At 49.1% G+C, this 14,314-nt stretch overlaps 1 protein-coding gene across 2 annotated transcripts in view; it reads right to left on the bottom strand.

Annotated features, from left to right (window-relative positions):
* Positions 1-1,954: 1,954 nt before the first annotated feature.
* Positions 1,955-14,314, bottom strand: part of CDH3 (cadherin 3) — a 45,222-nt gene continuing 32,862 nt past the window's right edge. For both annotated transcript variants that reach the window (XM_028095947.2, XM_028095950.1), the window contains exons 11-17: positions 13,665-13,906; positions 13,143-13,288; positions 12,186-12,410; positions 8,358-8,564; positions 5,675-5,805; positions 5,164-5,310; positions 1,955-2,164 (exon numbers count right to left, since the gene is read on the bottom strand). In XM_028095947.2, coding sequence (XP_027951748.1) covers positions 1,955-2,164; positions 5,164-5,310; positions 5,675-5,805; positions 8,358-8,564; positions 12,186-12,410; positions 13,143-13,288; positions 13,665-13,906 — 1,308 coding nt within the window. The remainder of the gene's footprint in view (positions 2,165-5,163; positions 5,311-5,674; positions 5,806-8,357; positions 8,565-12,185; positions 12,411-13,142; positions 13,289-13,664; positions 13,907-14,314) is intronic.

The following is a 14,314-nucleotide window of genomic DNA, read 5'->3' as shown; positions in this document are numbered from 1 at the left end:
GGACCAGTGGGAAGGTTTCTCACCCAAGTTGAGTTCCCCTTTGATTTCCCATCTAGGGCCTGAGGTTTCAGGACACCCTCCAACTCCTCCTTCAGAGCCTAGGTCCCAAATTTGACTGTGCATCAGAATTGCCTGGAAGGCCTGTTAAGTCACATTTCGGGGGCCCACCTGCAGCTTCTGATTCAGCCGCTCATGCTGCTGCCGCCCGTCCAGGAACTGCATTTTGAGTGCCATTGCTTTAAAGAATTAGTCACTGTTGGGGGACGAAAACTTTTATCTCAAGTTCAGCAATCCCTTTTGGCTTCACTTCACATTCTCTTCTCTTGGTTCATTGCACATAAGTTAAACTTCGCTTTAACAAAGGCCTGTGTGGAATTGTTCTTTCCCCACTGTCTCTGCATCCCCATATTGTTAGGAACGTTCCAATTTCACGTACATCCTGGTGAGTTCTCTAATTTTCTGTCTGGCTTGATTCTGATGATGATCAAGTGCCATTTAAAAAAAATACAATGAAGCCATTCTTTAAAGGAGGAAAATCCCCTCAGAGGGCAATTGTGAGGGTTTAAAGGAAATAATTAAAGTTATTTGGCCCTAAAAAGTATTAAATAAATGGTAGCTGTTACCAGTGAACACAAATAGCATACGGTGTGCCAGATATGAAGTCATTTAATCTCCATAAAAACTCCCCATTTGATACATGAAAAATGTAAGGCAAGTCGAGGTTAAATGTGACTTTCTAGGAAGTAGCAGAATCGGACCCCTCCCTGCCTTTTGATACAGAGCCCACCACACGGAAGAGGAACTCTTCCTGTACTGCATTACCGGAGAGCAGCCACTGTTCCAGAAAAGATGTTGCCTGTAGCTCTGGTAGGGCTCAGCCCAGGGCTAAGGGGGTTAATGGTTCTCCCACACAGGAGAGCAGCTCAGAATTTGTAGAGAGAGGGGCGCCTGGCTGGCTCAGTCAGAAGAGCATGTGTCTCTTGATCTCAGGGTTGTGAGTTCGAGCATCACGTTGGGTATAGAGATTACTTAAAAAAAAAAAATTGTAAAGAGGATAGATTTACCCTCATCAGGCCCACCTGGACATGTATATGAATCCTGAGCTTCCTCTCCCTTCGGGAGGAAGCTGGGTGAAGCCAGCAGGGTTAAAAGTGCTCACTCCCCGTACACAACTCTGACTATTCTAAAAACCACTGAATTGGACACTGAAGTGGGTGAATGGTGTGGTATGTGACTCACAGGGCAATAAAACTATAATACAAAGAAATTCACTCCCCAGGCACCTTGGGAAAAATTCCTTTAATAAAAAAGTTGTAGTACATTTACACGATTGTCATCACCCTTTATCTACAGCACTCAGTAGGGAAAATAAAAAATAAAGGACAACATAGTCACGCTCAGTATAAAAACGCAGGAATTCATTCCAATAGGAGGCCTTGTTGTCTGGAGAGGAGAGAGAAGTGCACGAGGGCACATGAGCGGAACAGCTCAGGCCTGGGCTTCTGGAGAAATCCAGGGGACCGCTGAGGACCCGCCTCTAACTTTTTGAAGACAGTATTAAAAAAAAGTCCAGGGTGTAGCAAGAGGCCTCATTCTAAGGAGCGGGGTCCATTCCAGAGAGAACATCATCACCGGGAGGTGTGGGGTAGTGGGGGGTGGTCAGAGTTGGTCTGGGCATTTATGGCAGGTGATAGACTCCCAGAAATTTGGCCTCGGAGGCAACCCTGGCCTAGTCTGAGAGGTTTCCAGAGGTGAAATCAAACTGCCCATGTCCCTCCATTCTGGAAGGCTTAGAAACCAACCCTTAATGTCAGACTTGAGGGCCTCTCTCCTCCAAGTTGCTAAGGCCACTTCTTGACAAGCTCCCAAGTCCTTGGCTGAGGGGGAGGACTCAGGCTCCTCGGAGATGCCACTGTGGCCCAACCTTTAGTCCCTGGGCCTGCTGGCAGGCGGTCTAGTCGTCCTGGCCTCCGCCATACATGTCAGCCAGCTTCTTGAAGCGGCTGCCCCACTCGTTCAGATAGTCATAGTCTTGGTCCTGGTCAGAGGCTGAGGAGGTGAGGGAGCTCAGGGAGGCAGCGTCAGAGCCGCGGCCCTCGTAGTCAAACACCAACAGGGAGTCGTAGGGCGGGGCTGTGGGGTCCGTGTTAGCTGCCTTCAGGTTCTGGGGCGACAAGAGCGGGTGGTTAGGAGCGGCAGGCAGACCCCGGCAGCTGCGAGAGCTCGGGCACGTTGAGATCCCCCTGCTGAGCCTGCGTCTCCTCATCTGTGAGGACATCTCTTATTCCATTTAAGGTGTGTTTGTGTTTGTATTTTTTAAAGATTTTATTTATTTATTTGAGAAGAGAGAGCACAGAGGGAGAGTGAGAGGAGAAGCAGATGCCCCGCTAAGTGGAGAGCCTGATGCGGGGCTCGATCCCAGAACGCCAAGACCACGACCCGAGCTGAAGGCAGAAAGGCAGACGCCCAATGGACAGAGCCACCCAGGCGCCCCTCCATTAAGGTTGTTTTTTTTTTTTTTTATTTGACGGAGAGAGACACAGCGAGAGAGGGAACACAAGCAGGGGGAGTGGGAGAGGGAGAAGCAGGCTTCCCGCGGAGCAGGGAGCCCGATGCGGGGCTCCATCCCAGGACCCTGGGATCACGACCCGATCCAAAGGCAGGTGCCCAACAACTGAGCCACCCAGGTGCCCCTCCATTAAGGTTTTGAAAGGCGAAATGAAATAATGCACATAAATATTGAGCACGGAGCCCAGAATACGGCAACTGCTTGGTGCGACAGGCCAGTGGTCAGAACTCGGACGTCACACCCTAGTTTTATGACCTCGGACAAACCCCTTAACCTCTACATGCTGTTTTTGTCTTGTCTCTAAAATGGGAGACTTCATATCGTTTTAGAGGAATAAATTAATACATGTAAATATCTGTAAAGTGCTTATTAGAATAGTACCTGGCATATAGTTGAACATTATTTCCTCATTTGTAAAATGAGGATAACAAGAGGATTCCCTCCCCACAGCTGATGTGGGGATTGAAAGAGACCGTATTTGCAAACTATCTAAATGTCTGTCCAGAGACATTCTGGAAGTGGTCTTCATCTAACTGGAGGGAAAAGTTCCAGGTATTTGGCTCCAAGGCATTTTCTCAAACCATCTGCTCTGAGCAACTTTCCCCAGATGCTTTTGTTTTTGCACAGCAAATATGCTCATGCTAAAGAACAGAGTCTAACCACCAGGCTACTTCCAGAAGGCAAGGAGGGTAAGCAGAAAGGTTCAAGCCAGGATGAGGTATTGTGACCGCCCACCAAGCCCTCTGCCCATTGCTGCTTCCTCACACTCTCTAAGATCCATCAATCTATCTTTTTTCCCTCCCTCCCTCCCTCCTAGCCTTCCTTCCTCGTATTAAGAACCTCCACTAATGGAGCACCTGACTGGCTCAGTTGGTAGAGCATGAGGCTCATGATCTCAGGGTCTGTGTTAAAGGCCCATGTTGCGGGGCGCCTGGGTGGCTCAGTTGGTTAAGCGACTGCCTTCGGCTCGGGTCATGATCCTGGAGTCCCAGGATCGAGTCCCACATTGGGCTCCCTGCTGAGCAGGGAGTCTGCTTCTCCCTCCGACCCTCTTCCCTCTCGTGCTTTCTATCTCATTCTCTCTCTCTCTCTCAAATAAATAAATAAAATCTTTAAAAAAAAAAAAGGCCCATGTTGGGTGTAGAGCTTACTTAGGAAAAAAAAAAAAAGAAAAACTTCCGTTTACTGCTAATGAGGTACCAGGCTGTGATAGGTGCCTATCATCTATCTCCCATGTACCTAGTTCAGTGGTTCTCACAACCCTGGCTGTATACTTAATTTTAAGCTTGGGGAGCTTTAAAAAAATCAGAGCCTAAAACACAAATGAATCCCTGCTTTCCAGGCATTGCTGTTTTTTAAAGTCACTCAGATAAATCAAACACGTTACCACAGTTAAAAACACTGGAGATACTCAGCTATTATCAATAATAACTATCATTACCTATTAAAGGCTACATGCCAAGCAAGTGGGTCTTAGACTTAAATTGGGATTTTTTTTAAGTTTTTATTTATTTGAAGAGAGTGAGCGTGCACGCGCGCGCGCGCGCACACACACACACACACGTGGGGGAGGGGCAGAGGGAGAAGCAGGCCTCCTGCAGAGCATGGAGCCCAATGTGGGGCTCGATCCCAGGACCCCGAGATCATGACCTGAGCCAAAGGCAGCCACTCAACTGACTGAGCCACCCAGGCACCCCTACTTGGGAATTTTTAAGAAATTCTGAAGCTCAGGCCACATCCAGATCAATTACATCACAATCTCTGCAAGGAGTCAGAGACATCAGTAGTTTTTGAAATTCCCCAGGAGATTCCAATGTTTGGGAACCTTTCAGATGCTTGCTCATCCAATTCTTAAAGCAACCTGTAGGGGCGCCTGAGTGGCTCAGTCCTTAGGCGTCTGCCTTGGGCTCAGGTCATGATCTCAGTGTCCTGGGATTGAGCCCCGCGTTGGGCTCCCTGCTCAGTGGGAAGCCTGCCTCTCCCTCTCCCACTCCCCCTGCTTGTGTTCCCTCTTCCACTGTGTCTCTCTCTGTCAAATAAATAAAAAATAAAATCTTCAAAAAAAAAAAAAAAGCAACCTGTAACAGGGTGGCTCCGACGGTTAAGCACCTGACTTTGGCTCACGTCGTGATCTCAGGGTCCTGTGATGAGGCCACTTAGGGCTCTGTGCTAAGCAGGGAATCTGCTTCTGCTTCTCCCTCTCCCTCTGCCTCTCCCCTCTGCTCATGCGCTCTCTCTCAAAAAGAAAATGCAACCTATAACAGAGGGTCCCCAAATCTGGTCCACAATGGGATCACCTGGGACCTTTAAAAATTCAAACCCAGGTAGTCTGGCTGCACAGTTTTCTAACAACTGTTATATTTGTTGAATAAATGAATAATTCATAACCTATTGTTAACCACTCTGCAACTCAGAATTTCATAGAGGAGAAAATAGAAGCCCAGAAGTTACTCAAATATGCCAGAGGTCACACAGCTGGCTGGTGAGGGAGGCAAGATTTGAACCCAGGGTCAAGACTCCAAGCCCATGCTCTTTCTCCCATGCTGCTGGTGCTTGAATAAAGGGCTGCCCTCAGCTGGCCCCCTAGGCCTCACCTCGATGATGAAGTTCCCGATCTCATCCGGGTTGGCTGGACGTGGACGGTACATGGGTGTGGGGATGAAGGTTGGCGCCACATCATTGCGGAGAACCACCTCAGGCCGGGCCTCCAGACCCCGGTGGAGTTGGGTGATGTCATAGTCCTTCATGGATGTGAAGGAGAACATGGGATTGAGAAGGCAGCTCCCCACCATTTATGTTTCAGCCCACTCCCCTGCCATGTATGTGGGTGTTCTGGTTCATGGGTAGGACTTAGAAGCCCTTGTTTCCAACAGCCCCTCCCCCCAAATTAAGCAGAGGCTCAAGGCCACCTTGGCTGGGGTCAAAGGGACTACAGCTATGGACCAGACACCCTCTCAGAACAGAAGAGTTGGTGGTCAATCCTACATGAAGACTGATGCGTTAGGTCAGATGCAGCTAACGTGGTTAGTTGGTTGACCGAACCATCCCTGCCAGTGGCCCTGGAGGCATCCATCTCCCAACCCCCTAGACCTTCCAGTGCCTCACCTGGTCCTCCTCACCACCTCCCTCTTCACCGTAGTAAAAGACATTGTCACGGGTGTCATCTTCTGGGAGTAGAAGGGGCTCCTTCACCTTCCTCTTCTTCCTCACCAGCAAGAGGAGCACCAGCAGGAGGACTGCAAGAGTTAGGGAGGGTAAATATTCACCCCCCACAACCACACAGCTGTGGCTGATACCCCACTCTCAGAGCCCCACCTAAGTTTAGACCCCGTTCCTCGGTAGCCAGGCTCCCCTGCATGTAGGAAAACCCCGAACTCCTTATCAAAGTGTACAGGATTGGCCCCTACCTGTCTCCACACATCTATACCCCCGCGTGGGTCTAATCCCAGTGGCTTCCTTAGAGCGCCTCAAGTACACCCAGCAGTCTCCCGCTTTAGGACCTGCGCCTGGGCAGGTTCCTCACCTGGAACGCTCTGCATGCACACGCGCGGCTCTCACCCTTCAGGCCTCAGTCTGGCATCACCTCCTCCTAGCAGCAACCCGACCTCATCCCTGCCCACCCCCATAATTGTCAGTCTTCCCTTGTCGGTGATACCATGGTCCTCAAGGGATTCTCCCAGCAGATGTTACTTTTCTTTTTTTTTTTTTTTTTAAGATTTTATTTATTTATTTGAGAGAGAGAGAGAGAGAGAGAGAGAGCACATGAGAGGGGGGAGGGTCAGAGGGAGAAGAAGCAGACTCCCCGCTGAGCAGGGAGCCCGATGCGGGACTCGATCCCAGGACTCCAGGATCATGACCTGAGCTAAAGACAGTCGCCTAACCAACTGAGCCACCCAGGCGCCCAGATGTTACTTTTCAACAGGACACTTTTTCAGTCCCCAGATTACCCCTCAATTAGCCACAAACTTTAAGTTAAAAGCAAGACAGTGCAAGTCTATGTGGTGTAGTAATTTGAATGTAGGTGCAAATACTATGTTGGTATTTCAAGAGAAGGACTGGATTTTAGTGATATGGTTGGAAGGGCTGGCAGGCTATTTGGACTTTGGGGTACTGGCCAGCTAATGCCTGGCTGTTCTCCCTAATGCCACGACCACCTCCAGTTAATCCCATATAAAGAAGCAACCCCAGGGCCCTCTCTGTGGCTCTTCAGTGTGAGAGGATACGGCCACTATTTACCTTTATCACTTCTTTGGCCTGTTGACAGAATTGATGTCCATCTCTGGCCCAACAGCACAAATCTAGCCTTCTTGGGGAGTCTATGGGTTCTCAGGACGCACACCTATGTGGGCTATACTGCATTCTTTCTCTCCTCTCTTCCTGCCCATTGAGTCTGAGGAAAGGCAGGAGGTGAAGTGGACTTTTCACCGGCACCAAAGCTTATACATCTGCCTACTGATATCTCCATTTGGACTGCCTGGCAATTCTCTTCCCATGATCTTTTCCAAACTGGTTAATGGAAAGTCCAGTTTCTACTTGTCTGGGTCTTAGAAATATGGATGGTTCTTTTCCTCATATCACATAAGAATCTGAACTGATTCTGCCTTGAAATAGGACCATCTCTCATCATCTCACCCCTAGATTACGGCAATAGCTCCTTAATGGTCTCCCTGTCTCCACCCTTACCTCTGCACAGTCTGTTTAGTAGGAATCCTGTAAAACTCAAGTCAAATCACATCACTGCTTTACTCTAAACCCTCTGATGACTTCACATTTCATCCAGATCCTTGCGGTAGGCTTCAAGGCCCAGCATGATGCTCCGCCAGAGCCATCACCTCTCTGACTTCACCTCTTACTTTTTTCCCCTTTTGCTTTTTCCACTCCAGCCATCTGTTGTTTCCACACACCAAGCACAGTGCTGCCTCAGGGCCTTTGCACTTGCTGTTCCTGAGATACCTGCATGATCTGCTTCCTCACCTCTTTCAGGTCTTTACTCAAATATCCCTTCTCAGCAAAGCCTTTCTTATCCATCCTACTTGAGATGGCAGACCTCCTCCCCCTGCTTGCTTTTTCTCCATACCAACACTGATTTCTCTGCCAGATCATTTATTGTCTGTTCTCTGCACTGGAAATTAATCTCCATGAGGGCAGAAAGTAGTCTGTTTTATAAAGTGCTGCACCCCCAGCGCCAGAAACAGTGCTGGGTGTGCAGTATGTGGATTAAAGCTTGCCCTTGTTGAATTCCTATCGGATTGAATGTGTTTCTGTATAAGGACCAATTCAGAGAGTGGAAAAAGACAATGTGAAAGGTTCCACCTTTAGAGTAAAGAATTTAGTTTGTAACTAAACACGTATGCCCCGTAAACTGGTGACTCTCAAACCCTAGCACGCATCAGAACCCCTGGAGGGCTTGTGAAAATACAGATTACTGGGTCTTAACCCTAAGTTTCTGAATCAGTGGGTCAAAAGTGGGCCTGCGAACCGGCCTTTTTAACAAGTTCCTGGCACTGCAGATGCTGTTGGTCTGGAGATCGCACGTTCAGAATGACTTGCTCTAGCCTCTAGATGACATCACAGCAGGGCTCAGTCTGTCTGTTTCCCCCACGGTCTCCCCAAAGCCTGGCACATTCCAGAAGCTCCATAAACATTTATCCACTGAATGACACTCCTAGAATTAAGAGTATCAGGAACAGATGGGCAATGTTGGGGACACCTTAGTCCCAGCAGTTCAGGGTAGAATTGGGTCTTCGAACTATCCCATCCTCGGAGGGGAGAGAGCAGGGGTACTCACGCAGCAGAGCCAGGACAGCCCCCAGGATTGGGAGGAGGAAGCCCCCCTTCCAGGGTCTGGAGCAGTTCTCCACGTGGCCATGGCAGTCACACACGGTGGCCTTGATCACTGTCAGCTGTTCCTTGTTGCCACGGTCAGCCAGAGAAAGGTGCACATCATACGTGTGTTGCTTCAGGAACTTCTTCAAGGACAAGGCCACTGTGTTTCCTGGAGGAAACAGATAGCGTTTACCACAAGGCGGCCACAAGTGGAATGTAGTGTATCACGCTGGAGATTAAGGAGACCGCCTCTACATCTGGTCAACAGGGAGAAATACCCCAAAAGCACACTTAGGCCAAGTGTTAAAAAAAAAATTGTTATTTGGCCAAAGCCAAATTCACCAACATGGAAAGGATTATTGGGATAGAAAATAAATTCATCACCTTATTTTCTTAAAATCAATAGTCACAGTATTTTTAAAATGAAGTTCTTAAAGGTTTATTTATTTTATTTATTTATTTGAGAGAAAGAGAGAGTGCACGTGTGCATAAGTGAGGGGAGGGGCAGAGGGAGAGGGAGAAGCAGGCTCTCTGCTGAGCATGGAGCCCAATGCAGGGCTCGATCCCAGGACCCCAAGATCATGAGCTGAGCTGAAGGCAGATGCTTAACTGAGCCACTCAGGTGCCTCAAAATAATGAAATTTTAAAAAAATCATGTCATACAGGGCCAATAATTTCTCAGCACCACTAGATGCTTGACTGTTCTCAAAAAGAACACACTGAAATACATTCTTCCTGAGATAACTAACCCCATCTTATAATATTCACATTGACCGCCTGTTTTCCTATTTGAAAGTTCACTACCATTATTACAGCATTTTGCCCTTGCAATAGTAAATATAATGTTTATGCCTTAACTATCTGATAGAATTTCAGTATCTGAAACACTGATAGTTCTGCAAAAGCATTATTTTTTTCAAAGATTTATTTATTTCAGAGATAGAGAGTGTAAGGGTGCAGGGGGAGGGGGAGAGGTAGAGAGAGTCTTAAGCAGGCTCCACACTGAGCGTGGAGCCCGACACAGGGCTCAATCTCAGGACCCCAAAATCATGACCTGAGCCAAAATCAAGGGTCTGATGCTCAACCCACTGCACCATCTAGGCGCCCCAACAGCATCAGTTATTAATAAATCCAAATGCACACGGCTTGGTGATATAAGTGACATTGTTGAGCATGTCAGAGAGGCTGCCGGCCTGCACCGTCACAGCATTAGTGAGGCACACAGGTTCGGGGGTGCTCTGAGGCTATACAGTGGGCACTGTGCTAACCGGCCTTCAAAGGCCCAGCGTGGGTGGCAGGTTAACCTCAAAGCAGAAGCCGAGCTTCACTGGGGCTGCACAAGGGGTCCCACTCTGGGGAGACTGTGTGGCGATCCTAGAATGGGGAACAGGGCTCTGTTTGTGGGTGAGAAATACAGGGTCAGGGGCTTTTCGGAAGAAAGGCCTTCAGTTTAGACTCATTTCTCAAGAAGGAGCTATTAGCCAGGGTAGCATGACTTCTCATCATGCAGGACTTTCCCAAGCATTACAGATCCTCACTGTTAAGTGCCAGCAGTGTCCCCCAATCATTGGGGCAACCAAAAACCACCCCACGATTCTAGCTCACCCACCCTCAGGCTTGCTGGCTTATTTCAGCACTGACTTCAAGCCACTTTTTGTTCAAAGGTTCTGCATACTCACTGGGCTCCTCTTAGTTAGAAAGCCAGAAGGCAGACTTCGCCCTGTTCCCATGCGGCAATGGCAGGCAGACAGGGAGCTCTGCAGGCTGAATATTTGGTCTACCACGTCGTGGAGGCCAAGGTGGAGTAGTTCACTGTAATATCCCTACCACCGTGCTGTCCCCGTGCCGGAGGGCGGATTTCTCAGGTGACGATGACGATGGTGGTGCTGGTGACTAAGTGGAAACTGACGGGGAGTGAGGCTCTGCTCTCATCTTCACCACCGCTTTAAGAGGAGGTTACTATTAGCCTCACTTTACAAATGCAGAAATTGAAGCTTAAGGAGGTTAAGTAACCAGACCGAGGTCACGCAGGGGTAGGGTTTGGATTAACTCCCCTGACAACAAGGTCATGGTCAGAGGGAAAAACTAAATTAAAACCAAGAACCAGGGGCGCCTGGGTGGCTCAATCTGTTACCCATCTGACTTCGGCTCAGGTCATGATCCCGGGATCCTGGGATTGAGCCCTGAGTCGGCTTGTTCCTCTCCCTCTGCCCTACCCCCCACCCCGGCTTGTTCTCTCTCTCAAATAAGTAAAACAAAACAAAAATAAAACCCAAGAACCAGGTCTCAATACTATCATCAGGTGTTTGTATCATTGGGCTTCGGCCATAATGCTCACACCTGACTGAGCCAGATCTGTGACTGCTGCCTGGGACGAATGCTCATAAGGTGGCCGCTTCCATCTACTGAGCACTGATGTACCAGACAAGAGGCCTCTCGTGGAATCACCTACTTCATCTTCATGGTATCTGGATGGAAGTAGGACAATTATTGGCACCATTCTACAGGTAGGGATAACTGAGGAACAGTGAGGTTCAGTAACTTGTCCATAATCACAAAGCTAATAAATGGAGGAACTGGGCGTTGAATCAAAGCATTCTGGTTCCAGAGTCCATCCTCTGTAAATGGTAAGACCAGGGAGAGGAAAAAATGGCTTCTAGGCCACAAGGGGGTGACAGGAGACCAAGGTGGGTTCCTCAAAGGGAAGGTGCAGGACATACATACCCAAATCACAGGAATCATAAAATTGAGACAATGTGGGTATGTGAAGCAGGTCTCCTGAGTCCTTTCTGGGCTGGGCTCAGCAGCAGTCACAGACACTGGGCACTTGGTTCCTTTGGGGCTGAACCTGTGTGTACTGGTTCCCTATTTCCCTCCTGGGGAACCTTCTTAGCTCCAAGAGGAAGGCGGAGACATTTTAAACCAAAGTGAACAGTGTTTCTCCAGGGGCCTTACTGGCTCTTGGGGCTGGATCCTTCTCACACACCCCGGGTCCTCACTCACTTGGTGCCAGTTAGACCCTTTCCCAGGTCAGTGACAACTGAAAAGCCATGGAAGCCTGAGAAGCTCCGGGAGGATGGGAAAGAGAAAGGACAGAGAGGTGGAGAGGAGCAGGTGCGTGGGGGACCAGGACTGTGGCTACAACTTCTTCCCGCGCTCTGTGCCCTTGGGCACGCTACTTAACCTCTCCGAGCCTCACTGTCATCTGTAAATGGGGATAAAAATACTGACCACAGAGGGTGGTAGAAGTATTAAATAAGGAAAGGAAAAGCATTTTGCCTATCATCAGGGTTCAATAAATAGTAGGCAGCAGAACACCAATGGTAAATTAGAAATGTCTGGATTCAAATTCTGGTGGCATCATTTTCTAGCTCAAATGCCTCTGGCAAGATATTTAACCTTCTGTAAGCCCTGGTTTCCTCATCTGTGAAATGGGCGCACACACGTATATGTGGGTTGCCGTGAGGACTGAGTAACCCAATCTATGAAGCGTGTGAAGTGCCGTCTGCCACACAGTAAGCATGCTCAGGGCATATGAGCTAGTATCGCTGCAGGAATCCTGGTTCTTTCATTATGTGAGATTGAGAAAGTCACACCCTCTCTCTCCTTGCCCCAGTTTTTCCAACTGTACAGGAAGGTGACTGGGCTAGAACACTCTTTTTTTTTTTTTTTCCTTAAAGGCTTACATTAAGTTAATAAGCAGCATTTGGTTGACGTTCTTAACTCAGTGGGAACGTGTACAGGGTCCTGGCATGGGGCACACACCCACCTACCACCACCACTCACTCACCTTTCTCGTTGACCTCTGCTGTCCAGTAGATGTCCGAATCGTGTGTGAGCTGGGCCTGGAAAGGGGAGGTGTGGGGGGACAGGTCCTTGTCCGTGATGTTCAGCACTTGGGGCACAGGGCTTTGGTTGCAGATGGTGATCTGACGGGGCTCGGGGACCGGGCCGTGGTCGTTGATATCCATAAGTGTTAGCAGGAGGGTCCCAGTGCCAGTGGTGGGAGGGCTTCCTGTTCATAATTACACACAGGAGCCCTTTTTAGCATCTGCCCTTGGTTGGGGTGATAGATGAATGTTAAGCTCTCTGACCTACCTAATCAGCCTCAGGGAGGTTCCTGTTTATTGCCCGCTATAACTTTTCAAGCCCCTCCCTGTCCTGCCCTAGTCTCATCATAGATCAAACCAGTGATGGCAAATCCATGACAATCATGCCTTCATTCTCAGCAGGTTTTCCCAACCGATCCTAGCAGTTACAGCCACTGCCAATCTATCCCAGAGAGAAACCTACTGGCCACCTCAGGGCTGATGCGCTTTAGGGGTGGCTCTTTTCACAGTCCTACCGTGACTTCTCGCCTGCTTCCAGGCCTTGCTTTGCTGGGTCAAGCAGAGATGTCAAATCACATCACAACCCCCAGCTCTGTCATGGTGTGACATCACTAATCAATCATGCCATCTTCCAGGCAGGCCCTTCTAATCCAATCACAAGGGGAAACCAACAGGCCAATCTAGGGGTCAGTGAACCCCACACTTGGGCTGAAATAAGTCTTTCTCCTAACACTTGGGTCTTAGGGAAACCAGAGCCAGCCAATCCTAGTCTTAGAAGTCTCCTCTGCAAGTTTCCCTTGACCCTCTAGATTGCTTTGCTGACACCCCTCTCTGACACCATACTGTCTGGGGACGGGATATGCTATGCCTTGGGCTCCAAAGGTACCCAAGTGGAGGGGTTGGAAGGAAGCTCTCACCATCATCTGTAGCCAAGACCATGACTTCGTAGACATTGTTCTTCACAAACTGTTCATCCTCACGGTCTAAGATCCCCGTGGCAGTGACCTGCCCACTGTCTGGGTCCATTGCTAGCCACCCTGCTGGGTCTCTCAGGATGTGGTAGCTGGGATGGAAAAGTTGAGAAGAATCATACCCAGAATACTTAGAATTCTGGTTATCATTCAAAGCCTACTCATTCCAACTGGCAGATGGTGTCATGGGACTTGGGGCTCCGAGGCAGGATCACATGAAAAATGCATCTCACCCCTAAATGGGAGCCCAGCAGGGACACATGAGAGAGAGTGGCTATACCTGCTCCCCTGGATCTCTTCTTAAAGTCCTTAGCCTTGGGAAGGGTAGGAAGGGAAGGCCCTGTGCAGGGGTGATGTTCAAAATATGTAGCAATCTTTATGGTAATTAGAACAAACACTGACCATAATAAATAGCCCATCCAATACTACCAGTGCTTTTGGATGCATCTGAGCCCAGCTCCTGGTTACCTGATCTTCTGACTCCCTTTGTCAGGATCCTGCGCAGTGTAGGTGCAGACAGGCTCCCCGACAGAGATGCCCTCCTGGACCTCGATGACTTTGGAGGGTGGGACGAACACAGGTGCCTCGTTCACATCGTCCACGTGGACCACTACGGTGGCTGTGGAGGTTGGGAGCTTCACCACAAAGGGAGCCTCGTTGGTCACTTCAACATACAGAACGTGCTGGTTTTTGACCTCGAAGTCCAAGCCCTGAGAGAGAAGAGGAAGGAGGACCTGAGCCGCCAGTGTGTGAGGAGGACTTATGCAGTGCTGTGATGTCAGAAAGAAAGGGCCCACGGTGAGGGGCTGGAGGCTCCCGGCATCAACAATGCCATCCTTCCAGGGGTGCAGTTGGTTAAGCACCCAGCTCTTGGTTTTGTCTCCAGATGTGATCTCAGGGTTGTGAAATCGAGCCCCATGTGGAGACCTGCACTGAGCTCTGTGCTTGATGCTCAGTCTGCTCGAGTTTCTCTCTCTCCCTCTGCCACACCTCTCTCTCTAAAATAAATAAATCTTTAAAAAAAGAAATGTTGTCCTTTCCATAAAACCTCTTGCACTTTTTTTTTTTTTTTTTGAGGGGGTGGAGAGGGAGCGGGAAAGAGAGAATCTTAAGCAGGC

This window comes from Eumetopias jubatus, unplaced genomic scaffold, assembly GCF_037043125.1.
Source record: "Eumetopias jubatus isolate StellerSeaLion01/CBP00866 unplaced genomic scaffold, mEumJub1_p1.0 scaffold_10, whole genome shotgun sequence".
NCBI lineage: Eukaryota > Metazoa > Chordata > Mammalia > Carnivora > Otariidae > Eumetopias > Eumetopias jubatus.
This window is presented reverse-complemented; position numbering and strand designations above follow the sequence as displayed.